The sequence below is a fragment of the Phallusia mammillata genome, chromosome 2 (assembly GCF_965637545.1).
Source record: "Phallusia mammillata chromosome 2, kaPhaMamm4.hap1.1, whole genome shotgun sequence".
Classification (NCBI taxonomy): Eukaryota; Metazoa; Chordata; class Ascidiacea; order Phlebobranchia; family Ascidiidae; genus Phallusia; species Phallusia mammillata.
The window spans coordinates 15,585,477-15,612,366 of NC_137253.1; the positions used below are offsets into that span (position 1 = coordinate 15,585,477).

General features: G+C 35.1%; 6 protein-coding genes and 1 long non-coding RNA gene across 10 annotated transcripts; 3 read left to right on the forward strand and 4 right to left on the reverse strand.

The window, feature by feature from the left end:
• Nucleotides 1–290: 290 nt before the first annotated feature.
• On the reverse strand, nt 291–4,349 carry LOC145212453 (uncharacterized). 3 transcript variants are annotated; one of them, XR_013856715.1, is made up of 3 exons: nt 4,288–4,349; nt 1,362–1,564; nt 291–851 (listed from the first exon to the last, which is right to left on the reverse strand). It is a non-coding gene; the product is annotated as an uncharacterized LOC145212453 (long non-coding RNA). The 3 variants fall into 3 exon arrangements; XR_013856713.1 differs by having other exon boundaries at nt 291–1,564; XR_013856714.1 differs by lacking the exon at nt 4,288–4,349 and adding an exon at nt 1,645–2,115 and having other exon boundaries at nt 291–1,564.
• LOC145212446 (protein-lysine N-methyltransferase SMYD4-like) lies at nt 583–7,184 on the forward strand. Its single transcript, XM_080080561.1, has 14 exons — nt 583–793; nt 1,383–1,503; nt 2,111–2,228; nt 2,795–2,864; nt 2,920–2,988; nt 3,102–3,220; nt 3,277–3,405; nt 3,651–4,233; nt 4,300–4,416; nt 4,493–4,608; nt 4,746–4,899; nt 5,131–5,315; nt 5,652–5,806; nt 6,425–7,184. Exons 1-14 carry the CDS (start codon nt 583–585, stop codon nt 6,708–6,710), a joined length of 2,433 nt encoding a protein of 810 aa, XP_079936687.1. The 3' UTR covers nt 6,711–7,184.
• Nucleotides 7,162–8,843, forward strand: LOC145212452 (complex I intermediate-associated protein 30, mitochondrial-like). Its single transcript, XM_080080569.1, has 4 exons — nt 7,162–7,741; nt 7,936–8,115; nt 8,207–8,281; nt 8,371–8,843. The coding sequence occupies exons 1-4, from the start codon at nt 7,223–7,225 to the stop codon at nt 8,524–8,526; spliced, it is 930 nt and encodes a 309-aa protein (XP_079936695.1). The 5' UTR covers nt 7,162–7,222; the 3' UTR covers nt 8,527–8,843.
• LOC145212445 (vacuolar protein sorting-associated protein 18 homolog) lies at nt 7,936–16,803 on the reverse strand. The gene is made up of 23 exons (XM_080080560.1): nt 16,754–16,803; nt 15,918–16,122; nt 15,599–15,721; nt 15,306–15,450; nt 15,007–15,198; nt 14,711–14,859; nt 14,548–14,653; nt 14,326–14,469; nt 14,106–14,259; nt 13,874–13,958; nt 13,707–13,808; nt 13,470–13,640; nt 13,265–13,414; nt 13,059–13,163; nt 12,803–12,922; nt 12,389–12,481; nt 12,200–12,336; nt 11,776–11,950; nt 11,008–11,154; nt 9,581–9,709; nt 9,438–9,499; nt 9,088–9,265; nt 7,936–8,813 (listed from the first exon to the last, which is right to left on the reverse strand). The coding sequence occupies exons 2-23, from the start codon at nt 16,080–16,082 to the stop codon at nt 8,610–8,612; spliced, it is 3,036 nt and encodes a 1,011-aa protein (XP_079936686.1). The 5' UTR covers nt 16,083–16,122; nt 16,754–16,803; the 3' UTR covers nt 7,936–8,609.
• A 22-nt stretch (nt 16,804–16,825) lies between these two features.
• LOC145212448 (uncharacterized) lies at nt 16,826–19,519 on the forward strand. 2 transcript variants are annotated; one of them, XM_080080562.1, is made up of 5 exons: nt 16,826–17,060; nt 17,253–18,061; nt 18,132–18,307; nt 18,378–18,558; nt 18,815–19,519. In XM_080080562.1, exons 2-5 carry the CDS (start codon nt 17,309–17,311, stop codon nt 19,121–19,123), a joined length of 1,419 nt encoding a protein of 472 aa, XP_079936688.1. In that variant the 5' UTR covers nt 16,826–17,060; nt 17,253–17,308; the 3' UTR covers nt 19,124–19,519. The 2 variants fall into 2 exon arrangements, with proteins under 2 accessions (XP_079936688.1, XP_079936689.1); XM_080080563.1 differs by lacking the exon at nt 18,815–19,519 and having other exon boundaries at nt 18,378–18,808.
• Nucleotides 19,518–23,727, reverse strand: LOC145212449 (uncharacterized). The gene is made up of 15 exons (XM_080080564.1): nt 23,498–23,727; nt 23,288–23,433; nt 23,067–23,206; nt 22,847–22,985; nt 22,618–22,771; nt 22,333–22,452; nt 22,111–22,193; nt 21,939–22,014; nt 21,734–21,864; nt 21,562–21,668; nt 21,262–21,354; nt 21,093–21,199; nt 20,683–20,751; nt 20,412–20,559; nt 19,518–20,338 (listed from the first exon to the last, which is right to left on the reverse strand). The coding sequence occupies exons 1-15, from the start codon at nt 23,669–23,671 to the stop codon at nt 20,262–20,264; spliced, it is 1,764 nt and encodes a 587-aa protein (XP_079936690.1). The 5' UTR covers nt 23,672–23,727; the 3' UTR covers nt 19,518–20,261.
• LOC145212450 (uncharacterized) lies at nt 23,721–25,242 on the reverse strand. The gene has a single exon (XM_080080565.1). It carries the CDS (start codon nt 24,962–24,964, stop codon nt 23,780–23,782), a length of 1,185 nt encoding a protein of 394 aa, XP_079936691.1. The 5' UTR covers nt 24,965–25,242; the 3' UTR covers nt 23,721–23,779.
• Between the last annotated feature and the right edge of the window lie 1,648 nt (nt 25,243–26,890).

A 26,890-nucleotide genomic window follows, 5' to 3' on the forward strand; every position in this document is an offset into this window, starting at 1 on the left:
AAGGAAAGCATGCAAAAAATAATCTTCTGTGCAATAATTTCCGTAAAATAGCAGTTTCACGTGTTGTTTGTTGTGTAAAAATCTGTTGGTCTTGTATCTAATTTGTTGGTTAGTGTACCACTGAACTTGGATTGTTGAAATATTTTTGGATATCCTTTTTAAAACACCTGATCTTTAGAATATCATTTAATAGATTAATATTATTTTTGCAAGGCTTATTGTTTTAAAAACTATTCCATTACAAAATCTGAACATTAGGTTGTTAAATTAGTAAAATGTCACCAGTAAAGTACACTGAAAGATTTATAGTTAACATGCATATGACATTAAGCATTTAGTGGCACATGTTGTTTTTGAAGTCATGCCCATTTTTTCAAAAAATATTATACTCAAGATCAGGTGAAATAAAAAAGTATCATGCGTCTAGATGTAAATGCAGTATGGGATTTAATTTGTCAAGGCCTATTTTTTCCTGTCTTTAAAGTCAAGTTTCTTTTTTGTTCCAAACAAATTGCATGTTTTAAATTTTATCTTGTCTATATATAGCATATATGCTTGTGTAGGGTGAAACTTTTGGCAAATATGGACACTTTGTTTCCAACTGGAATCAGTTCCCTCAGTCTTACAGAAACTAAATCAGCTAGCACCTGTTGGTTGTTAAAAAGTGAGGGAAACAAACACTTCAAGCAAAATGAATTTGAAATTGCATCGGAAATATACACACAAGGCCTGAGGTATGCTCCACCACATTCCAAACCAAGTGAAAAGAAAACAACTGTTGGTGATCTCGAAGGTATATGTCTTTTTTTGAGTAGCATTTATTGATGAATAAGCTGTTGCTGGCAGGCTTACTGTAACAACAATTATTGCTGATCCAGTAATTTTTCTTACAAAGCAATTACAATTTTGCATCTCGTATGGGGTTTAAACTGATTATACACAATAGAACACAAGTTAAAAAAAAAAAAAAAAGTTAAACTTTATTTCATCACCTAGGAAAAGACTGGTATCTTATCAGCATTACAACATCTATTTTAATGTTCATGATTGTGTGAGTGGGGAAAGGGGTGTACAAAAAATTCTTATAATCAGCATTGACACACCATGCTACAACTCGGCTGCTGTGATGCTTGCATGCAAAACTGATTATCACAATTAGGAAACACACAAACAAGCATAACTGTTAACCACCCCTGCATTGCATTTGGTGAATGCATGTACAGTATATATGCCTTAGCATTATGCAACCAATACAGCACTAATACTGCATTTAAAATAGACATCACATCAGTTTAAAATCTAGGAGACATTTCGACTAGCTTTGCACATCTAGATTGGAGCATAAATTTATTTTGTGTAACCTTGGTTTTCCTTTGTTTTAGAATATCCAATTGAAGTTCTTTATTCCAACCGTTCTGCTGCACTTTTTCGAATGAAGAAATATGATCTCTGCGTTAAGGACATTCATAGATCTTGGGCAAATGGACCTCAAGATCATTCAAGGTAGAGGCTCTAAATTACCACAGCAGTGTTTGACAACCTCATCTTAATGACCAAATAATTCCTAAAACACAAGAAATAAAAGTAAAAAGTAAAAGAGTGTTGTTTCGTGTTGTGTAAAGAACCATGGTAATGTATACTAACTCAGTGATTCCCAACCAATCTCTAGTTGCGTTTGCGTACCATTTTAATGTTGTTCGTCACCACAAACCAACCGTGCCTAAAACCAAGGATTTTCAATCAGACAACTTACATTCTGAAACTAAAAATGTAGTACAATAAAAAGCTCAGCACACCAATGTACAGTCTGTAACTGTCTGCTTTCCATCACCTGCCTAATGCAAGGCAAAACATCATTTGATTTAAAATGCTGAAAAGGTGTTCGCATACCAGAAGGAAAGCAGTTACCTACCACCACTAACAATTCTACTGGTTGGGAACCAGTGTACTAACCAAAGTTCGAGAATTATAACATTGTTGTAATATATTTATTGTGGAACAGAGTTGTTTAATTTTGGAAAAACATACTTAAGTTTTGTGTTACAAATGCAACAATGAAAAAAGTACAAACATTTTTTCTAGACCTGTTCATTAAAAAGTTTATTTGTAGGCAAGTTAAGCTCATGACACGGTTGGCTTGGTCCTACTGGCATCTTAAGAAAGTCAAGGAATGTGAAGAGACTGTTAAGTCTATGTTAAGTCAAAATGGTGAAATTAAGACCACAAGGGTAAGCATCAGTGTTAGAAGAGTGATTCACAAACATTTTGTACTTGAATTTTACAATGTGTTCACTTACCACTTTTATTCAGGAAATCCTGTATGCATTTTACTTCTTTTTTAAAAGGGTACTTTTTTGAGGTCTCAACAATGCAATACTCTTTGTTAAGTAATTATGCCACAAAATGCACAGTGCATTTTCTAAGTTTTGGTAAATTGTCAACTCTTGTATATATATTTGCATAACTACAAGTGGTATACCTGCCACAGTAGTGGTGAAATATATACAATCTCCATAATACAAACATATACTTTATGCTTACATTCAGAAACAGTTGTTTTTTTTGTTAAGATTTCACCCAGGGGTTATTGCAAAATTTATCTGCAACATAAAGTGCAAAAAGGTTTTGTCCTCTAAAAGTAATACATTATGATTAGGTTTGTTTCACAGTGTGACAGACAAAAGATAGGATGACCAAACTTCTCATGTCGAAATATAGTCAGTTTAAACCCAGCCTTAGCTGCTAGATTTATGTTTTGCATGATTTTTAACAATTTTATGTGTGAACTTTTTAGGAAGTAAAAGTGTTACAACGTATGATACACAAAGCCAAGTTGGGTAAAACAAACAATGTACAAGAGAAAGGTATTGTTTGTTTTTTTGCTAATATAAACGTTTTTGTAAATAAAAAAATGTGCAGGGAGTGATGAAGATGAAATCCAAGGAGATGTTCTCGCAAAGCTTGACATTAATTTTGATAAGTCGAAAGGTATTATTTTTGAGTATTGACATTTTTTCTTCTTGTGTATCGTATGTATGTTTTCCTCAATTATGTACAAAAATACATCTTTCCCTTGAAATGTAATGATTTTTTTCCTCAAGGTCGCTATTTAACGGCGAAGGAGTTCATGACATCTTCTAATAATGTCATAAATGAAAAAGCTTATTGTGGGATTTTGAATCAAAAATACCAGAAAACACATTGTAATTTATGCTTCAAGGTTTGTTTTTGCACCTATAAATGTTCCTACAGTAACTAACAAAAATACATTTTCAGGATTGCAGAATCAGTGGTGTTCCATGCTTTGGGTGTACCCATGTTATGTATTGCAGCGACATATGTCGAAACAAAGCATGGGTTATGCACCATTGGCTTGAATGTTGCATGTGGCCTGTTATCTATAAGGTATGAAAAAACTTATGGAAAATTTAATAACCAGTTAAAGTTTGAATAAAACAACTATTCTACAATTATGTACATGTTTTGGTTCTATATTTTTTTACTGAAATATTCAAAAAGTAAAGACCTTGTATTTGGTGCAAGTGTCTACCTAGGGAACATTAGATTTGGACAAAATAGTGTGTATCTGCAGTTGACCTAAAAACAAACTTAATGTTGTTGTGTTTTGAAAACTAGCTTGTGTCATTTAGAGTGAAGCATTTGCACAAATGGCATTGCGGATGATCCTACATGGAGCATATGAACTTTACACAGCAAAATTTGATAAGGAGCAATGCCTGATTAGTGGCCACACATGCAGTTCAATTGCTTCACACATAAAGAACAGCTGTATTACCTCCAAAACAAACACAACAGCAAAGCATAAAAAGAAACAGTCAGCTTCACAAACAACTGCTGTTACTGGACTAAATCCTGTTGATAATAAATACTACGGGAAATATTGGAGTGTTTATTGCCTACAAACACACTTTAGTGACCATGGAAAAGCTCGGATATCCAAGTGTGAATCAACTGCTCGGTTTCTAGCCACTGTAGTTGAGCAGTGCCTTGCAATACCTCAACCTTCTCCAAGCAAGTCCAAACATGCAACTAACATTGAATCACTGTTGAATCAAGTTTTTGGAAACTTGTCTTTTCCTGCTATGCATGAAAACACTGACTCTATGTTTGACATTGAAGACCTTAGGAACCAAGTCAAAAGTGTATGTGAAAAGTTTGGAAAACTGGTTCCAGATAAAAATGCTAAGCAACAAACATATTCAGTTTCCAAAGGTAAGCACAGCTTGAATTGGTACAAACCAGATGTGATGTAAAATTAATGATTACCATTTTTTGCAGAAATGCCCAAGAACAGTCATGGTGTCCTCGTCCATTTGATAAGACACCACATGCTTCAGCTGTATACCAATTCACAAGCTGTGATCCAGGTGCTTCCTGAAGGAAAAGCTGACAAAGGTTAATGCTGAAAGTTAGAATAAGATTTACATCTTTGAGTGGTTTTTGCAATACACAGTATACTTTTTGAATTTAGAAGTGGAAACACTGTCTCAACAACGACTTGCACTCTGTGTTTTTCCTCACTGCTCCCTGTTGAACCACAGTTGTGATGCCAACACATTTGTTTCATTTGATGGAGACAGAATTTTTGTAAGTTTTTGTGCACCTAACAGTTCTATTCTCAATCTTGTGGTTTTACTTTGCACAGGTTTGGCTTTTTCCAAACTTAAATAGTAAAAAAGCAAAGTTGTATCCAAATTAATGTTTTACCCTTCCCTTTTATGTAGGTCAAAATGCTCCGAACAGCAAATATGGGTGATGAAATCTGTCATGCTTATGGGCCCTGTGTCACAAGATACTCATACAAAGATAGACAAAAAGCTTTGAAGGAGCAATATTTCTTCAAATGTGAATGCGCTGCATGCATGAAGCACAAGACTGGTAAACATATCCTAGTGTGTTGGTTGAATTTTGATTAAACATTGGTAAATTCATAAAAACTCATACTCATTTTTGTGTTAAAGCTTTTTTAGGATTTTAAATGTTATATGATAGGACTTACTTGACTTTATCATGACTAAGTTAGTTTGTGCTTTTTGTATGTTTCCAACACCATAATGGTAAATGTGGGACTCATTATATGGCACTGTTTGTTTATTCCTGTGATTTTAGCTAGTTCAGATGAACAGGCATTGATGGATCAACTCACTGCATTCAAGTGCAACTCATGCAGTGGACCAGTCAAAATCATTGAAAGTTCACGCGATGCAAAATCAGGGTGGGGAAAATGCATGGACCAGTCCTGTATGAAACTGCATGATTTATCTAAGGTTCAACAACTATACATTCATACAATGGTAAGTATAGAAGCATCAACCTCCAGTTGGTTAATCTATGGAACACGTTAGTTATTAGTGGTGCAAAGTTTTCATCAAACTGCCACAAAGAAGAAAAAAAGTATTTTAAATTAAACAGCAAGGGAATCAGGTATTGCCTGTATGTACATAAAATCTTTGACAACGGCCACAACTTTCAGATGTTTTTGCATATAATATATACAAACCTTCAGACCGGGGCAAATATTAAACTTGTGCAATTGGATCATTGCTAACCATGGTTGTGGAACCCTGATCTAGTGGTTCAATTAATTGGCATATATATTATTTTAAGAGTTTTGTCATTTACTTTTAAAGGAGGAGGTTAACCTTCAAGCATTTAAAATTATGAATGGAAATGTTGAAAAGTCAATTGATGTGCTGTTAAGATCTCTTAAAACACTGGAAACTATACTCTATAAGAATCACCAAACCCTTGGGGCTTTGCATGATCAAGTTGCATATTGCTACAGGTAGGACATTATTACACTGTTTAATACTGTTTTGCAGTATCTGTCTAAAACAGTGGTTCCCAACCTTTTTGTAGTCACGGACCCCTTTTATAAATTTCATGTGTCTGCGGACCCCCAACCTAATTTACCGTTTTTTTCTTTCACGTTTCTTGCATTATACGGTATTATACTTTCGCTTTTGGGGGCAGCATTTTATTTGAACCTTCACAGACCTTAAATCTCAATGAAGTTCTGTGCTGTAGCAGTCAAACTATCTGGTGTACAAATCTTGAAACAAAGAACTATTGTCTGTCTGTGTTGTGATGTCACAATGGAGGTAACAATCACAAAAACGTGCTTATTCCTGATCCAAAGGTGCAACAAACAGTTTGCACTCGTATGCAAGATTTTTAAAATGGTTTGGAAACTTAAAAATACTTTAATGTTGGTTACTAAAAATATTTGCCTCCACGGACCCCTTAGAACCATCTCACGGACCCCTTGGGGGTCCGCGAACCCCAGGTTGGGAACCACTGGTCTAAAACAAAAGCTTTGATGGAAATTTGAACAAAAACTATCTAACCCACAATTTTTTTAATAAAATTTACACTAAACCATTGACCCTAATTGTGTTTGCAGTCAAAACTCGAACATATCCATGGCAATAGAGCACATCATTAAAAGTGTAAAAATTATGGCTCTTAAGTTCGGACCAAAAAGCATTGAGTATGGCAGAGAAGTCTACAAGTTGTGTGCCTTGTATTTCAAAACTGGGCAATACTTTCTGGCCCATAAGTACCTTTTGATAGCAAGCCCCATTTTTGTTGGATTCTTGCCCGCTGAAAGCAGAGAAAGAAAAGAAGCCAAGCAAATGAAGATGTTCCTTGACACCATGGATCTGCAACTGAAACTTCCCAGCAGTTAAGGATTAAGTGTTGCTGGAGGGACTTGTGGTGCTTTTAAGTGCAACAAATCAATTTATGGTGAACTGTCACAAATTGTGATTTTCTGTACAAAAGCCTAGTAAATAAACAACTGTTTATTATTTTAGAAACAATTAAAATTTAGTTTAAACGCTTCTTTGTGTTTATTAAATGCCCGTTTTTTAAAAAACAGCAATTGTTAAATTATGTCATTATTGATCCCTAAAATTGATTAATTTTGTGCCGTTAACAATCGTTTTTTATGAGGCAATTAAGAGTGGGTTTTATTTAACTATGTGTGTGGTCGTATAGTTCCTATTCATGCTGCCTATGCAACTGCAATGTACATTAATTAATAATTAGCAATATTGCAAGGGCGGTTCTGTTCCTTTTGCATGCTGATTCGTTTAAATTTTTTATGTTCGATTTGTCTTCTTCACGCATTTCTAATTTGTTTGCATGGTTTCTAAATGCAGGCGATTATCATAGGTAATAAAAGTAGGGTGTTGGTAACATGGCAAACCCACTTGTATGGGTGTTGCACAGCGCTGGGCGCCGTTTTCCATCCTTGACCGCTGCTAGGCGTATCAGCACCGGTTTAAGACTAATGCAAAACGACGAAGGCGATGAAAGTGGCATCACTGTTAAGAAAGAAACGCCACACAAACCGCCACAACGTTTGGCAATTCACTGGCCAAAATTCAGACAAAGCTGGAAGCATATTCAATTTGACATTAAAAATCGGTTTTCGCCAATGAAAAAGCAGCAACACCTAAAGCGCCTGACCAAGGAGGACCATGTGGTGTATTACTTCAGAAACCCTGACGATCTACGATACTGGTATCTGATGACCGACGAAGATATTGGTGGCTACAGCTGGTCTGAACTGCGACAAAGCAAAAACGAAATGACTGCATTGTTTCGAGGATACTTAAGTAATCGCCGCCCTAGAGATCGCTTACTTTCCGAAGACCCTCTGGCTGAAAGACCGCGTTTCAGTGGATTCGCTTTCATGGAAACCAAACCGTTTATTGTGAGTTTTTTATGTGTAATCACTAACATACACGAATGTCTCAAATATTTTGGTACGAAACGACAAGGAAATACTTTATGAAATAGAAGGCCCACCGATAAACATTAATTGCCAAATCGTTTGATAAAAAAAAAACTTTGGACGATTTTATCGCTCGGCACTAAATATCCAGGTAAATATTACGCTGTTTTTAGACCGTTTTAGACAAAGTGGAATTTATGAGCTTCATTGGATTTAACGTCATTAAACTTCGAATACGAGGCGATGGTCGCAAGTACATGCTCGAAGCGCACTGTGATTTGGGATTGGGATATAACCTGATGTACACAGCACCAGTTCATACGAACGGCGGGCCACTATGGCAGGAAGTCAAGGTAAGTGTCCAAGTTCAATTTCAATTGAATGTTATCTGATATTAAGGAATTGTTTCTTTGTTAATTTGTTAAAAAATTGCATAATTTGTAGATTCCATATTGCAAGTTGATCGCGAGCAAAAAGAGTGGTTTACTGTCAAAACAATCTCCGATGGACTTGCACAAGGTGTAGTAATTGGTTCTTGATTACAAGAGTTGGAAGTTGTTTCAAAAGATGATGCCAAACATTATATTAACATATTATGTTTATTCCAGATGACGAACTTTCGTTTTCTGCTTAACGATGGCATAGAAGGTCCGTTCCAACTTGAAATTGACTACATAGCGTTTGAACGCGATTACAACTTTCCTTTCGAAGATAACGACTACTACGACCCGTGGTTGCCTATTAACTCAAATTCAGGAGGTTAGAGACCGCCAGATGTATTTCGAATACGGAACAACAATACGGATTGCACGACAAGGAATTACTGCAGTTTTTATGCACTTTCAATTTAAAGCCAGGACTGTCGGTCGCCGTCTTCATTATCTTTAAACGGGGCGTCAATCGCTCTCACTGCTATCTCCCCACATAAGACACATTCGTTAGCAATGATATCATCGAGATCAAGGATAAGTTGTTGACGACGAGCTTTTTTGTCTCTCGCCGCTTGATCTGTCGCACCTGGGACCATGGATTGGCTTACCATACGTAGTTCCTTATAATAAACAAAAATGTTTAACTTTTACATTATGTCGACAGAATAATTAAAACACGGCTTGGTCTTTAAACCCATTTCGTAGTATGCAAGTTTATAACGGTACATTCCGCATTGCAAGTACAGGTGTAACTGACAACAAACGTTAAGGAGCAAATAAGGCAAGGGGGCGCCCTAATCTACAAGTAATCAAAGTTCCGAAAAATGAATGTTTAGGACTGATAAAACCTCATTTGTTCGGTAGTGTATTCAACTTTTAAAAACTTTAACTTACAAGTTGTAGTCGATCAGCGTTGTTTTGTTTAGTTTCATTCAACAATGGCCTGGCTTCATTCCATAAACAATCACTGTGAAATGCGTGATTGCAGGGAAATAAATAAAATCCCCGTGTAAGTAATGGACGACCACACACACAGCAACGCTCAGTGGGACCAACAACCAAATGTTGATTTCTGTAGTGAAAAATACACTGTTACCAAAAAAGTTTTGTTCAGTTCCAGATTTAGTGGAAGTGACGACCAAGTTGAAAATATATTTCATATAAATGTTTTATCTCTTGAACCAGCAAATATGTTTTATGCTAAATAAGCGTAAGTTACCATTACAATGAGGTGTGAAAAGTACCTTGTTTCTTGTATATTCGCTCTTATAGAGTGGGCACTTGTGGTAGCATCATTCATTTCATCCTAAAACACGGCAACCACTTGTTATATCTCCATAACTTCTCGTTCCTATTAAAAAATTACTCTAAGAACACAATGTATTACCTTTAACTGATCAATGTGCTTGTTATATTCCGCCAAGGACTCGCACAATGCATCCTTAAAGTGATCTATTGTCACAAAATCAGGAAAAAATGGAAGAATGTCCTCGATTTTTAACAAATCACCAGACTCCTAAAATGATAAAAGTATTGTAGTGTTGGACCAAGCTGATTCACAACCCTAATAACTAAATAGTGTGTTTAAAAGCCTAAATTAAAACCAAAAGGTAAATAAAGTAAAATATGGAAATCACCAAAGACTTTCTTGTTATTGTTAAGTTTCACACAAATGCACCTGTGCAAAATAGTGTGAATTATGTGCTGGAATGGCATAGCATAAATCAAAGTTTATGAACAGATTGCTGTTTAATAACATGCTGTGATTAACACAGTGTTGTAGGTAGGGATGTTCAAAGTAGAATAACTGGGAATTCTAGAATAATTGTTTCGAATCTAGAAGTTTCGAATCCAATTTTTATGATATTTTTGACTGTGCAATCATTAATCTTGACAGCAACGAAAGTAGACCAGTTTAACACATTATAAAACATATTTTTATTTAAAATAAAAAAAGAACCAACCAACACAAAGAAAACGCTGGGAAAAAACTTTGCACACATGCATTGAAACTAAATTCCCAAAAATCCACATGCCAGAAGAATTAGCATTAGGTTAAAAATTAATTCTAACAATTTTATTTGGTGACTTTTATTGCCTTCAGTAAGAGTAACTATGTTGTAAGCATGCTGAGGTAACTTGGTTTGGTGGTAGAGGACTGACATAGACTCCCAGGTGTACAAATATATAAGGTATGTTAACTTAAAACAACTGCAAAAACAGGCACCCTAGCAAACAAAGTTGGGACATTGGGTGATTAATTATTTCAATTCCCGATAACCTACCTGCGATTTTGCAATACAAAACGTGAACTTTGCAGCTTTAACTCACTCCTTTTTATGTTTGTATGGGGTTAAGAAAGGACCCAAACGTCACATGTTTTCGGTTTCCTTCACTGTTTTTGCGATCTTAACAGACAATCCCATGCTTTAAATTGCTGCCTAACGCCATGACCGTTAAACGTTTTTTGTTGTCAAAGTGGGAAAACAATAAGACGCCGAAAGGCGTTGCAAATCGCATGGCATAAACGTAATCACGTGATCAGATGCGTAACAAGTGTTGTTACAAGTGCGCCGATTTCGCCGATAGTAGAGCGCTGATTAGATGGCGACAAGTCACTTGCCGTCTTTTACAATTGGTACAATGACCGGGTGTCGACGTAGAAACGTAACGCATGTGTTTACATTTTTACCAACAGCGCGAGCACAGATTTATATTGGTTCCAATTACCCGATACAAACGGCAAACATGGATTCGAATCCAAAGGATTCTATATTCTACGTTGAACATCCCTAGTTGTAGGCTTAGTTTTACCTGCAAAAACTTCATTGCTCGCTTGATGTCTTTATCCTCCTGAACAACATGTTTTGCAATCTTTAACCAAAGCTTCTTTCTCAACTCTTCATCTTCTTCTTCAAGCTCTTGTCGATCAGCAATTGATTTGGCAAGATCCACATCCACCTGTACAACATTGCTAATCTAGTAGTTGGGCCATAATATATGGATAATCTGCTAACACCACACCTCATGGCAGACCCACATTTAGCTAATTATTATCTATAGGTGACGCAAAGAACAGCTAATCCATTTAAAACAATATATCTCTAAAAATGCTCAACTCAAGGTTAGGGCTCTTAGGGTCAGGATAAGGTATTAGCATTCAAAATTCAATAGAACTTTTTTTTCAAACATAAAATTTTCAAAAACTTACATCTTAACCCTACCCCTCTTTAGCCAATAATTAAATACTTCAGCTCTTTGCACCACCTATCAAAAAAATTAGCTGAATGTGGGTCTGCCATGGGATATGGTGTTAGCAGCTCTACCATATTATATAATACTTACACGCTTATGTGATCAGAGATATATACAAATATGTGTAAGTGTCAAAAATAATATCTGGCCAGTATGTATAAGTTGTCTGGCCTCAGAAACTAACATTAACATTAGAAAGGAAGTTTAACAACACAAACTATTTTAGATCTGATAAGATAAAGGGACTGACCACTAAAAACATTACATAGCATAGATAGAAACTGAAGATTAGATCATAAACATTTCCACCTGATGCCAACAACTAACCTTTAAGGCCATTGCCACAGCCTCCTCATACAAGCACATTACTGTGTATATAATTACACAAGCTCGGAGCAAAACTGGGTTTGATTTGTCTGCATCATTTCCCAAACATAATCTCAGTCCATACTTCACATCATAACAAACATCAGATGAGTCGTTGCCTTGTTCCTTCAGGTAACTACAACAGACAGAAAAAGGTAACCATTTAAAAAACAGTGGATTATATGATTGCAGTCTTGAAAAGCATATTGAAAGGTGCATTTGGAGTTGCTAGGTCGTTCTAATTTATGAGCAAAAAAGGCCATATGCAATACTGCAAGATTACATTTTTAACTTTTTCATGCTAGTGTTTGATTTCAAACCAAAAATTAGCTGACATGTAGTCACAGATGCTGCTGTAAAATCTAAATATTTAAACACTTGTTACCTGATGACAGCATCTGGTTGGTGTTTTACATAAAGTGATAAAAGGTAATTGTGGATTGCTGAATCTCTGCAATTCAGCTCCCTCGTGCAATATTGCAGGTATCGTAAAGCTTCAGCCCATTGTTCACTATGCCCACTCTAAAACAGCATTCATTATAACTTTTATTATTTTGCATTACAATAAACTTACTTGTGTGCAGTTAACCAATGAAGGTATTAAGTGCTTTGGATCAATTCTTCTGCCCAGATGTATCCATGCCTCAACAGTAACTTTAGGGATATGCTAAAAGGAAACAAGCCAGTAGTATTTTTCAGCAAAGGTACGCCAAACACATCCCTTAGTAATTAGTGCAATCAACTGGGATAAGTGCTAAAAAAACTGAGTAAAATCAAGATGTGTTCCCTTCAGGGAAGAGGACCCATAATTATAAACCATAATTAAAACTAGTCGTAATTTAAATTTGATATTTTGTTGAACTAAGAAAAGTCAGTCTATTTGAGTCACACACAAAAATATACCAGACCAGGCAGCTCTACTAAGCACCAAATACTAACTTGAGATACATAGTAATCAGTTTATGTTTCAAATCTGCACTGTGTTTACCTGCATAAGCACAGGAGAAAACTTGTAATATAGTTGAATGTTGTTCTGTTTTCGCAAAGCGTCCAATGCTGCAGAATAGTCTTCATTTTGTACATGGTGATTTACAACTCTTTCATAATCCTAGAATACACAATTTTAAGTCACAAATGGGTTTACTAACAAAAACTCTGTTACATTTTTAACATGCTGCATCTACAAAAAAAGGCTGGATAGTGATTGGGTAAAACTAAAGTATAGCTAAGGTGGTAAAAAATACCTGCATTAAAACAGCAAAGAAAACATAATCTTCTATGTCACCATGGCTGATAAGCAAATCATAAATAGTTCCTCGATTTTCCTGGAAGGATTCCTTCAAACGACCCTACAAAATATGTTGGTTGTACAAACCCAGGTTTTCAAAAGCATTGTTGCTCAAGCAGCCATAACTGTCAATTTTTAGCAACATAATCTGTCCATGCTGACCTGAGCTAAAAGCTTTCTTAGATTTTCTCTGCATTTTAACTTTGCTTCTTCTTCACTTTTTGAGGTAGTTTCCCTGTGCTTTCCAAGTTCATTTAGATACAATTCAACCAACCAGGTAGACAACATAGTCATTTGTGTAATTTCTCCAGGCTGAAAAGAAACATGCGTTTGTAAAATCTTTATGCGTAAGTGCACAGAAATTTACTTTAACAGAGCTTAATTTCTTCTGAAGAAAAGCACGGAGAGCAATATCCCTTCCCGCACGAAGGAATTTGAGTGCCACATCTTCAAACGAGTTTTGTGTAATTGCATAATACAGTGCGCTTTCCTTATATTGACCTCTTTCAAAAGCATGCTCAGCTTGTCGTGATAGAACCTAGGACAATGCAAGCTTTTGCAAGTTAATAAGATAAGTCTTGTTATGTGTTGCCTTATAACACACCTTGTCCAAATTGACAGGATTGTCTCTACAATATTCCCTAGCCAGGTCAAATTTCTCCATGTCAAGATACATTTGCCAGACATCTCTAGCTTCCTTGACAACCTATAACAGATTTAGATGTTAAGTATTTTAAACAAGCTTTTAATCGAAATAAAGAACAGTCATACCTTGTATTTAAACACAGCTTTTTCTGTAAATGTCCAAATGGTACTTTGAACTGGATCTTTAAAAAGGCCCATTAGCTGTCCATATCTGTTAAAAAATGTCAACTCTGTGTTAAATTGAATCCAGACATTGACAAATACAAAATAAAAATTTAAACATGGTGCTGTAAACAAAAACATGGCTGCATCATATGTTTATTAAAGAGACACAATTTATACAAAACAGTCTACTGACCTTGATGTATAAACATCTTCAAAAATCAGTTGTTCATTAAGTGAACAAATAACTTTCATCCTGTCAGTATACAGCAACAGCAGATGAAAATCAGTCAACACAATGTTTAAAACCTTGTCGTCAACTTCTGCAAATGGATTGTCATTGTCTCCAGCTAAAAAACAAAAAAAATTTGGGTAAAATTGATAAATGGATATGTTAGCAAGTTTTTACCAACTACCTGTGTCTGGATATGAAATCAGTCGTGCATTTGAAATTAAAGATCTTTGCTGTAGAGCAGATTCATCTCCAGTGACTGGAACTTTGATATCTCCAACATAAACTCCTGGAGCAGCCATCCATGCAAACTGGGTGGGTATCAAAGCTGTAATTTGGCAAAATTGTGTCAAAGTAAATGATATACTTGTGTAAAACAAAGGTTGCACTGGGTATTAGCTGATACCTGACTGGGCTTTCATGTTGTAAAGTAGGATAAGCTGGCTGTTATCAATTGTACCAGGTAGATCTATGTGCCGTGGCGGTACACTTTTGTATGGGTCAAACAAGCTCTGCATATTAAAAACATTTTGCTAGTGTTCCAATTATGTGTGAGGTGACTAACTAACCTTAAATAAAGGAATATCACCACTGCTCATGTTGACTGTCCCACTAAACTGATAGAAACGACCCGGGGTGCTGGCAAAAATACAGTATTCACTTTTTCCACTCTCCTTTGTAGCAGTGCAGAAATATTCCAACCCTGTTACAGCAAACCCTGAAAAACAAGTTTTTGGATACAAGGAATTACATAGCTTTTGTCTGGAACACAAAATACAATTACAACTACTCTTGTGTTGTTTCTCCACATTCAAACGTTTTACTGCAACAAAAAACACAATTTTAGCCTTTATTAACAACTAACCTTTTCCTTCTCCTTTGCCAAGATTGAAGACTTCTTTAAAATATTGATCAACACTTCCACCAAAAAACTTAGTGTCTTCACCTGCTTCAATACTACACTCCATAATAAGGCCCCAGTTTGTTCCAACTAACACTGGACCAGTAGTGTTCCCACTCGATGTTTGGCACCAGGCAATACTCTCGATTTTGTGTCCTGCAATATGCAAAAATACCTATTATGCATAGAAACTTACAAAAACATTTTAAGTTGTGTATAAAGTTTAATTTCAGCAAACAACCACCAATTGACAACCAATATACCTTTAAATTTGTTCAAAGACTTTGGCTTTCTTGAATTAGCTGATAAGAAAACAGTTTCTTCAGATGTTAAAGTCAGCAATAGAAAATGTCCAGTTGGGTCAAAGTACATTTTGTAAACTCTATCATCACCTCGAGTAACTTCCACCTACATCAACAATTAAGCTGCTGCTAAATAAGCTTATGCTGTTACATTTTTAATACTAAATTTAAAATGCTGATCTCCAATAATCATTTTTTATACACCCACTTTAACTAAGGACTCAATAATAAACTTGCAACAAAATACTACACACCTCATCAAGATCATCTGGGTGAAGCAGATTTATTCGTGTTAACAACCTTCCAGACATCACCATGCAAAGCATGTTGTTGCAAATTGCAAGATGGGTTATAGGTTCTTGAGGCTTGAAATTTATCTGCAAGTTATTGCATATGGATAAACTTTCTCATTTTTGTAATCAGATCAGTGTACTTGCAAACTTTATTAAAAAAGAATAAAAAGGCATGCATATATCACTATTGCATACAAGTATGTTGTACGATCAAATATGAATCAAAAATTAATAATTTTCATTTGTATTTTTCAATACATATTTTAAATAATTTTGATACCTTACTCTTGTTAAAAATTGGTGTATCATCCTCTAATCTAGATGACACATAACCACTTGAAACTGGTTCAGGGTTTGTACTTGTGGAACTTGATGATCGAGAAACACGCTGGACTTGCTGGCTTCGGGACATGGTTGCCTCATATTGTTCAAATATGGAAGACATTTTGGTTTGCACATGCCACCATTAAACGATTTATCTATCTCTGCATAAATAGCACATCAATGTTACTGACTTTTGGGTTCAGGGAAAAGAAACATGCTGTGTTAAATCAAGAAAAATAAGAGTTTCAAATTTAAATGATGGTTGGTGCAAAAACAGAACTTTGAGTCCCATAACTTGGTCGAAGACAGGGCTGCCACTCTAGATATTTTATAGCTAGATCTAGATAGTTTTGGTTAAGCCTAGATGTGAAATATGGGATCTAGATGATGGCTATAAAATCTAGATACGTTTTTTACCGTTTGTAAAGACTGTATGAACCGTGCTAATACAAATGTTCCACCCAGATAACCACAAAATAACTGTTTCAGAAAATGTAGACTGATGAAAAGAAAGAAATATGCTTTTTCAACATCTAATATAGAGCAATTTATATCAAAAACCTTCATATGTGCTGTTGTTTGGCTAATACATTACAATAAATTGGATTGTTTTATGTTTAGATACGTTGTTTGGGTGTTTTGTTTTTTAATCGAGATGTTTCTAGATATTTTTTGAGGTAAAACTAGATGATTTCATTCAAACAAAAGTGGCAGCCCTGGTCAAAGAAAGGTCTCACATTTTAATGCACGTATATCTTAAAAAACATAGAACAAAAAAACGAAAACTAGAACCTTAAACGGCACAACGTTTACGTCATACATTCGGCACAGTAACCACATTTTGCTGCTCTTCCGGATACGTCAGTCAGTTGTTTCTTTGATTTCTGCTGTTTCTCATGCACTATTGCACCAGTAACACATGACCACTTTTCAGTCATGCGTAACAGCGGTCGTCACGTGCCAAATCATCGCAACGTAAACAAAGCAGACACCGTCTCGTGACAAGACACGGGAGAAATAATAACGAGTTTATATTGTTATTTAATGGGACGTGCGCAATCAGTGACGGTTGTATACTGCGGTGGTTCGTTTGCGACCGGTAAGTGATGCATAATTCGACTATTCAGGACAAGGAATTGCGTAAATGATGATCAATTAATTGTTTTTTTCCCCCGAGTGTTCAGGTGCCTAGTAGTATTTAAAACCGCAGTATTGTGTACTTATTTACAATACAGTATTAATTCATTTTCAGAATATCAACATTTATATGGTTTTATTATTTTCTATTCAGATTTTCCCCAAAGCATATATGCGATAGAGAAGAAATACTGAAACACCTATACTAAAATGAAACAATCAAAGCAAAATGCAAAGTATGTAAGGACAAATTCAAATGACAGTTTTGTGGTTGTGGGTGAGACAAATGGAGAAGTTGGTGACAGAAGATTGAGCAAAACATATGAAGTTGTTAACTCAAAACATCTAATGTCAAATGAAGATCAGCAAAGTGTTATCAAACCAGATTTTAGCCCATTGACAAAAGATACTTTATCAAAATACTTTGACATTGATGGTCGTGTTGTTCAAGAGTCAAAGCTTCGACAGTCATTATTTCATGGTGGTTGCAACGAAGAAATTCGCCGAACTGTTTGGTCTTTTATTTTTGGACTTTATCCAATGCTTTCAACAACTAGAGAAAGGAAAGATTTGGACATTGAAAACCACTACAAATACCATGCACTGAAAAGAAGATGGCAATCATACATGGGTGACTACAATGAGGACAATTTGTCTGATAGCATTGATTTGTCCACACTTAACATGCAAGATTATATGTCTGCTGATTTACCTACTTGTGATGTTCATACTGTTACTCAGGACAACTTACATTCCACTTTCAAAGACATGGCTCGAACATATGCCTGGAAAAAAACAATGGATTCTGCACCCTTTTCTTGGTACCGTGTAATAGAGAAGGACTTGCCAAGAACAGATCTTGATCATGCATACTTCAAGGATGACTCTAATATTCATCTTGACAGAATGAAAAATATTCTTGCCACCTTTGGATTTTTCCATCCGAATGTAGGATATGTTCAGGTAAGAAATCTATACAAGCATAACTTTAACTAATTTACAAGCCATTAAACATACTTTTATTTGTTTAAAGGGCATGAATGACATTCTTACACGCTTTCTGATTGTTTTGGATTCGGAAGTTGATGCTTATTGGTGTTTTGCCAAATACATGGAAAGAATAGAAAATGACTTTGATGAAACAGGAATGGTTGAAAAGATGGTTCTGGTGCAAAAACTACTGAAGGAACTTGAACCAAATTTATACAGGTAAAAAATTCTGTTTAAAATATAACATGCTTTGAATATTTGTCTAAATGCAAAAAAATACTTTTTGCAGCCATATGGTCAATTGTCATGTAGAAGATTTGATATTTTGTCATCGATGGCTACTGGTTTCTTTCAAGCGAGAATTTGATTATGATGAGTCAATCAGGTACTTCGAAATGGTTCAGTCACAATATTTGGAACTTGATTCTCCAGTTGCTGTTTCTGCTCAAGATGATCAATTTAGATTAGAAGTAAGTGCTCTGGTATGGCATGTGGCAGTAACATGCTAAGTGAGAAACTGTTTATAATTTATTACAATAAAATAATTTTAGACATTTTCTGAGGTGATACTATTTTCAAAAAATGCCTAATACTACTAGTTTTGTTTCATTCGAGAGTAAAAATCTGTAACAGATTTATTGAATGTGATCTGGTCAATTGTTAAAACAAATCCGAATTACAGTTTTTTTTATTAATCATTCTAGCGTAAAACTATTGTTCACTTAGGTCATGAATGACAAAGGAAAACTAAGATCAACTGCTGCTCACATTGCAGAAACAAAATACACATTTGAAGTTTTTGTGTGTGTTGCTATTATTATGTTGAAACGACAGCAATTTCTTGCCTGCACTGAAGCATCCGATGTATTTCAAGTTGCTTGCAATATTCGAGGTACTTTATGCCTGCAAGATGTACACGCTAAAGCATACAACTTGTTTTTCAAATACTGCAAAAAGTCTGTGTCTGAACAATACTACAGGGGAAATGGAAATATTTTCTTAAACACCCTGACCAAGATTTTTAAATGGAAATAACTTGCTTTTATGTTCTTTATTTATCATGTTTTTTTATTGCTGTTGCAAAATATTGCACTTTGTTTGTTCCATAAACTTTTCTAGTATTGTTCCATTGATTTTAATGTGTTGGCACTTTTTATCAACCTTTTTTGTGGATTATGCTGAGCACTAACATTCAGTTTGCATCATGTCTGTGTCCAAATATCTGTAAAATTTTGACGTTTCCTAAACATAATTGCAATTGTGTTGCAACACAGTATATTGTGTGCATGAGTGCATGATTTATTTTTTATAGTTTATGGCAATATTTTGTGCAAAATATTGTTGACAACATGCCATGCCTTCAATTTGTTAAGCCAAAAATTTACCTCTGTTTTTAAACTTGAATAAAATATTTGAATGCTGCAAGACAAATTGTGGAACAGTGTTTATTAGGAAAACTGTGAAGTGCATAGCTACAGTTCAAAAAACACATACTGCATAAGGATAAAAACAGTATTACACTTCACAACTCAAAAAGTTCAGCAACTGAAATACAAACATGATATGCACAATACAAATTATCTCAAAAAATGACATTAGTAAATCTTAATTTGTGTAGCAGCTAAGGTCTGGAACGCTTAATCAACTATAACACCTAACCATCAGCACCACAAAAATAAGACACCATAATTGCTGCTTATCAATTTTCCAACAACAAAAATTATATCCACAACTAAATCACCAGTTCTTGCATACTTGTATGCCTAAAACAGTGTAAGGAAGAAGACAACTATTTTGATGAAAAAACACAGAAAAATTGTGTAAAACAAATGAATTGATGGTAAATGCTCAAATTCAACATGTGTGTGGTGAAATTATTGTGTAACATTTAAAACACAACAGATAACAAAGCATAAGAAAATGAAGAAACCATTTGGAAGAGCATAAAAATCAGTATAAAAGTTCATTTGTAGTGAAAGATACATGAATTAAGCACTGTTTTAAAGACTTTAAAATCTAGAATCTCGTGGTCAACTACAACAATTCCCAAGGATAGCATTATACACCAATCTCAGCATTTAGTACCTACTTCTACATGGCTTTAAAACTACTGTACTGGAAGAATACATATTGCATTAATTTTTAACAGTGAAGTGCACTACAAATGCACAGGTTATTGGACTGCACAAACTTGGGAAGATATCAAACCATTTTCCTGAGAAAGACCATCTTTAAAGAGGGCAGATTTGCCTGTGAAATATAAAAACATCCCCATGAATAAATCAGGCAGTAGTTTTTTACTGTCAAACTGATTGGCTCCCACCTTGCTTTTTCATGATCATTTCTGATATCTTGAGATACTCAAAGAAATCAATATTGTTTGAATTATCTCGATCAACTTCTTTCATTGCTTCTCGCATATCCTGGATCGATACTTTTATTCCCAAAACATCTTGCACCACTTCATACAACTGCAATGTAACAAAAAATCCATATTAGACAACTTTGAATGTTCTAAAATAGGGAGTTACTCCTGGCAAAGTTAATAAAAGTCAAGGTTAATTTTATATTTTAAAGTTTGTGCTAAACCTCACCTCTGGAAGATCCAGTCGAAAATCACCATTTTTGTCATAAGATTTAAAATGCTCCCATTGCTTAGAAACCTGGAATCAAGCAATGCTTGTTAGTACTGTATAATCAAAATATATGAGTTTTGGAAACATACACAAATACAGTAGTAGTAGTGCAATTTTGAGTAAAGCCAATGTAACTATGGACATCAAACATAAAGAGAAATGTCAAAAAACATCACCTTCGTTCATAAATTAATTCACATGGTTTATGAATAAAAAGAAATTAAGGTAACTTATTGATGAGACATAAAGACCATATTTATCTACTTATCAAAATTGCACAAGAATCCCTACAATTTTTAGTTTATAAATAAATCAAAAGTCCACAGATATAAGCATACTGCAACAAAAAATGTTTCAAATGTGCAAACCTGTTCTACTGTCAAATAGGGAAAATGCTTCATGACTTGGGAGAGATTTGCCCTTCCCGTGATTGTGTTAACAAGGATGGGGTGAGAGTGAGGTTTTGTTTTCTTGTCTGCAGCAAATAAATAATTGTAATCCAACAGTATGTACATGGCAGAGTGTTTCTGCATTTACTTGTGATGACAGTGGAGGCTTCCCGAGGTGAACTTTTAACTTTAGATTCAGCACTATGTGGACGAATAACAAGGACATCAGGTAGATGCTTATCTAAAACCAAATGGTCGTGCATTGAAGCTTTTTTGAAAAAATAAGCAATGTTAATGTAAGGAAAACTTTATGTAATGTATTACCAATCTAAAAAAGGTGCCACAGTATAGTTTTCTACATGTCCATAAATTAATGTATTTATTATTAAATATTCATACACAAACAATAGTAACATTTCTCTTCAAAATCATTTCAAACAATTTTCACTTTGTGTAGATGCTCCAATGTTCAAACTGTTGGATCTGAGCTTAGATACACTTTCTACAGGAAGCTTGTTTGTGAGTGATTTTGTGACCTTTTGGTTAGTGGTTGTTCTGAAACCAATAGAAGTTAAACATAGAAACACATCTATGTTGGTCGTAGCAAAACACACACTTACTTCATTAACAGTTTTCTTTGCCTAAAACCTTTTGGAAGCTTTTCAGGAGGACTGTAATGATCAGGCAAATTCCCTTGAATTTCATAAAGTGAACCTTGCAAACATGAATCACGGATATATCGCAACATTGCCTAAAAATTTACAGTATATATTTAAATTAGATTTTTTTAAATGAAATGCAAAACTGTTTAATAATATTCCATACCTGATATTTAACTTTCTCACCATCTGGGCTGAATTTTCCACTTGGATTTTCTATATTGCACTTTTCCATTAGTTTCCTGCAACACAACACAGCAGTAGTATGGATTATGGGAGATTTTTACATTAAGTACATCAGAAATAATATATTTTACATGTTAACAGCAGTACCATACCTGTAGTCAGTATCTAAACCATTTATGCATCCAATCATTAGCCTATGATGTTCATTTATTTGTTTTTGAAGCAAGTAGATTTCCTGCATGTACAATTTTCAAAATTAACACATTTTGTGGGTAATGTTCATGTACCTTTTCAATTTTCTATTAGCAAATTCTATACACTATATCACAACTGCTAAGAAAGACCTAAACATCAACAAAACATGTTACTCCCACCTGGTCCTTGAGGTAAGTTTCGCGTTTTTTGTATTCCAGCTTTTCCAAAAGGCTGTTTGTTGTTGGGATCATAGTGAATTCAGTTTTAATTTTCAGTCGGGCAATGTTTTCCTGAAGTTTCTACAAAAATTATGTGGTAACAAAAATCAAAATATGTACCTCAATACAAAACACATATTTCAGGATGACTAAGATTTGGTGGTTCAACATGGCAAATATGATGTTATCACTTGAAACAGCAGTGTTTACAATACTGTATCACATTCACATGCAAACATAACTCACAGAAATCCTAGTTTGCAAATTGGTATATGATTGTTTGTGACTCTCTTTAGAGGATAAAAGTACTTCTTTCATTTCTTCCTCTTTGCTATTGTGCTTTTTAACAATGTTGTCTATTTGTGTCTGCCATGACAGAACATCAGCATTCCTTTCTAATCTATCAAATGATTTAAATTTTAAGTTTTACCATTGATTTTAGGCTCAAATAACAAACCATTTTATGATTACATACTCAATGATTCTTCTTTCAGATTCCTGCAGCTGAACCTTAATATCATCTAATCGTTGAAACCACATTTCTCTTTCTCGTGAAGTTGATTCAAGTTTGGATTGTGCTAGGGCAAGTTCACCTGTCATCTTACTCAGTTTGCCTTCACACAATAATAGTTTTTTTTCTTCAGTTAAATTATTGCCACCAGCAACTTAAATCTGGTAACTATTCGTTGTCTTACTTTGGGAGTGCTTTAATTGTTCATGTAGCATCATTTCCCTATCTGAACGTCTTTTAAGACACTGGAGAAAAGTGGATTTGCAAGAGTCTAATGCAGTGGTCAAAGAAAACAGCAATTTGTCCAAAACACTATCAATATCCCTGTTAAAAAAGGTTATAAAAGTTTGCATATCAGATACATCTCTGCAATGTGTAATAAATAGGCAACTTTCATTAGTTTACCTTAAACTCAGTGATTTGTCAGCACTCTGGCTTCTCCAGTTTGGAGCTTGTTTTCTTGGAACATGTCTTGATAATTTTCCTTTTGTGGGCACAGACGAAGCCCACCACAAATATCTTTGGTGGATGCCCTGGAATATGTTTGCATCCTGAAGCACAGATATTAAAAAAAAAACATGCTGCATTTAATGAACAAATAAACTGACAACACACCAGACTGAACATTTTCTTGGCCATCATCTGGTATGAAGCTGGATTCTCATTTTGTCGTGTCTCAACTAATGTTGCTATTGAATCCAGCAGACACACACAAGCTGACCTGATGTCGTATACATGATGAACTGTAAATTCTTCTTTTTCATTTACAGAGGAAGTAAAAAAAGACATTCCCTCTTCAATTAGGAATTTTTTTAGGCACAGTTGTGCTGCATTTAGAAACAAAACAAAAATACATGAATATATACTTTATGTAAACAAAATACAAGCACTAAAAAGCTACAAAGGTAGATTCCAATTGGGATCTGTTTGGGTTTCAATATCAAACAACTGAGAAAATAAGTCACTTTCATTTTCAGTTCCATTTAGGCAAGTCTGTGTGTAAGAGTTTGTTAGTATCCCACGGTTGTCATTCCAAAAACAAGGATTTTCAGTTTGTGTTTGAGTGTCATTCCACAATCCATTAATAACTTCTTGGTTACTAGAGGTACATGGAAAAGAAACTTCAACATCATTCCATTGGGTGAATGGTTCACTGCTACGAGTTTGTGTTTGAACTGAAGCCTGTTGGTTTTCACTAGACCCAGTACTTGCATTAGTAAAGTTGCACGAAATACTTGCTGGTATAATCTGAGTTTCTGCCAACATTGATGACTGAAAATCATCATGGAAGTTGGTTTGACTTTGACTGTCATGTTCAACCTGGGTTGAAATTGAATGATAATTTGGAGGTACTTCAAGGACATGTAAAATGTCATCAGTTTGGCACAGCACATTGTCTGTCTTCCCAGTGTATTCATGATTGTAACCAGCGAAAGAGGAAAGTGTGGTTTGAGTTTCACTGTAGACATGTTTAGCAGCTGTAGGTAGTGGAACAGTGTCAGTTTGGCATAATGAATTCCTCAGTACCCCATCAGAAAACTGAGAATTATTTGGTATGTCAGTCATACAAGTTTGATTTTTCATCCTGCAACTTATGCTGTCAGGTACACCATGTGTACCATTCTCTTTGGTTTGTAAAGGAGTCTTATTGGTGGAGTCATTACCTACCACAAAATTGTTCATGACAATTTTTTTCATTGGTGGAAAACACACATATGAAGTCCTACATCCTGGTTTTTGCTGATCAAATAGGCTACTACTGTTCAAGGTCAAAACTTTAACTTTTCGTTTTTGATTATTTGGCAGTAAAATCCGTCTTGATGAGTAAGCAGTTTTATATGCAACATTTCGTACAGGCTGTTTGTACCTTTTAAACAAATACATAAACTTTTCTGGAATTAAATGTTTGTATCTGCGCACATGGCAAGCCATTCCTCTTTTTGATGAAAATGTTGCTTTGCAGGAGCAATGTAGAGTATCAACACATAATTTTTCATGCTGTTTCAAGGTATATTTGGTTGACAGTTTTTTGCTGCAAGTTTTGCAGGAAAATTGCTTTTCATTCGATGCAATAGTTTCCATGTTAAATTTCTAGAAAAATGACTATGACTGGAATATAACTTCTACAATTAAATCAGCAAATTTAGTTACTTAAAACAAGTAAAAAACCTAACTTTAAAACAACATCCGTTACCCTTTTTTCACAAGTGGACAAACTTGAAGCAAAATTGGTTATCAATTTCACCTTAATGCTTAATTATGCTGCTTCCAGCCTTGATCTAAAGACCTTGATGTACATTAAAGTATTGATCAGAAATTAATGTGTCTGGAGTAGACCCTAATTAGTCGTAACATCCAATCATAATAACAACCAAACCAATTATTCTCCACAAACAGGAGTGCGCAGTAGTTTGCCGAATACCGACAGCCTGACATCAAGTGGAGGGCGTTATAAATATATGGTTGCCAGGGTCAACAAAAATGTTAAATCTTAAACCTTGGTCTTTACGAATTATTGTGATGTCAAAAGCCCCTTTGTCTCATTTACACAGTCTTTTGTTTGACCAGAATTTCATTTTTGGCACAAGTTGATATTATCTGCAAAGCATTTTTGCTGATTTTTTCGGAAATGAATCGTCCGAGTAATTACGAAAGTTTACAAGTTGCTTTGATTGAACAACTCAAGTCAAGTAACGGTACTTTAGTCCTCTTGAAAACAATAAACTTGAGTTACCTTTTATTGTTTAAAAGCAAAGCAAAGTAGATGTGCCTTTCAACGTCACATTTGTTGTGTCACTCGGGTTTGTAAGATTTCATTTGTATTCAAACACAAATAGCCTGTGTTGTTTTAGTTGAAAATGCTCAGGAACATATTCAGGGCTTAATTGATTGCATAACTGAATTGTCAAGCGAAAGAAACTCACTGGTCGATGAGCTGGAAGAAACAACCATAAAAGTTGGGGTTTTACGAAACAAACGCAAATCCTTTCAGTTATACAATGATGATGAAATGGTTAGTACATTTAGGTTACAGGCGCTAAGATCGTCGAAAGTACGCTTTTGTTTTTTCATAGGCAAACGCTGTATCCTCCGCGAAACAGCAGAACTCTGATTTTATCTCGGAACTCCACAAAGCTACGGACGATATTCACCAAGAAGTGCGGGTTGTCGATGAGGTAAGAATGGAATTTAAGTGCAGTTTATAGAGTGTGAACGCAAAGGTGTTGGAAAAATCACTCATCTACTTGACGTCATGAAATCTAATGTCTCTTGTCTTAGTACTCGTGCGAAAGTGTACGCCAGAGGGCTACTCAAGTAGTTTTGTCAAAGGTCCGGATAGGAAAGGTAAAATTTACCAAAGGTCCGAACACTTTTCTTAGTAATGCAAATGTAACATGTTTTAGGCAATTTCGGTTATAGCAACTAGGGAGAATCGCGGTCCAAGATGAAGCTAACTTATTTGTTAAAATTATTACATCACAGATACAATTTTGCGCAAACAACTGCCATTTTGTTAATTGTATGGGGAAATAATGGGACCGTTTTTTCGTCACAGTTGAACAATCGGACCTTACATACGATTTTGCAAAAACTTTAAAGCCCCCTCGCATCACCCCAATCAATCGCTATATGCGGACCCCAGTTTAAAAAACGCCACGACATAGCAATGATCAAGTAATTAACACACAATCGATAGTGTATGTAGCCGTAATTAAACCACCGCCGCGGTCCACATCCAGGACCCAAAGTTCCGGATATGGACCGCGGCCCGCCATTTGAGTAGCCCTGGTGTAGGCTATATAGGGGCCCGCAGCATTTGTTACCAGGTCGCGCAGAAAAGGGCAGATCTAAAAATGTTTGTCTTTGAGGGATGGTTTCAACATACAACTTGAAAATCCTGTTTTTATTCTTGAAAAAAATGATAAAGCTTCACAAAACGGGTTATCGTTACAAAATCGATAAAAAAATACTTTGCAAAATCTGTATTGTGACCATAGACGACATAAT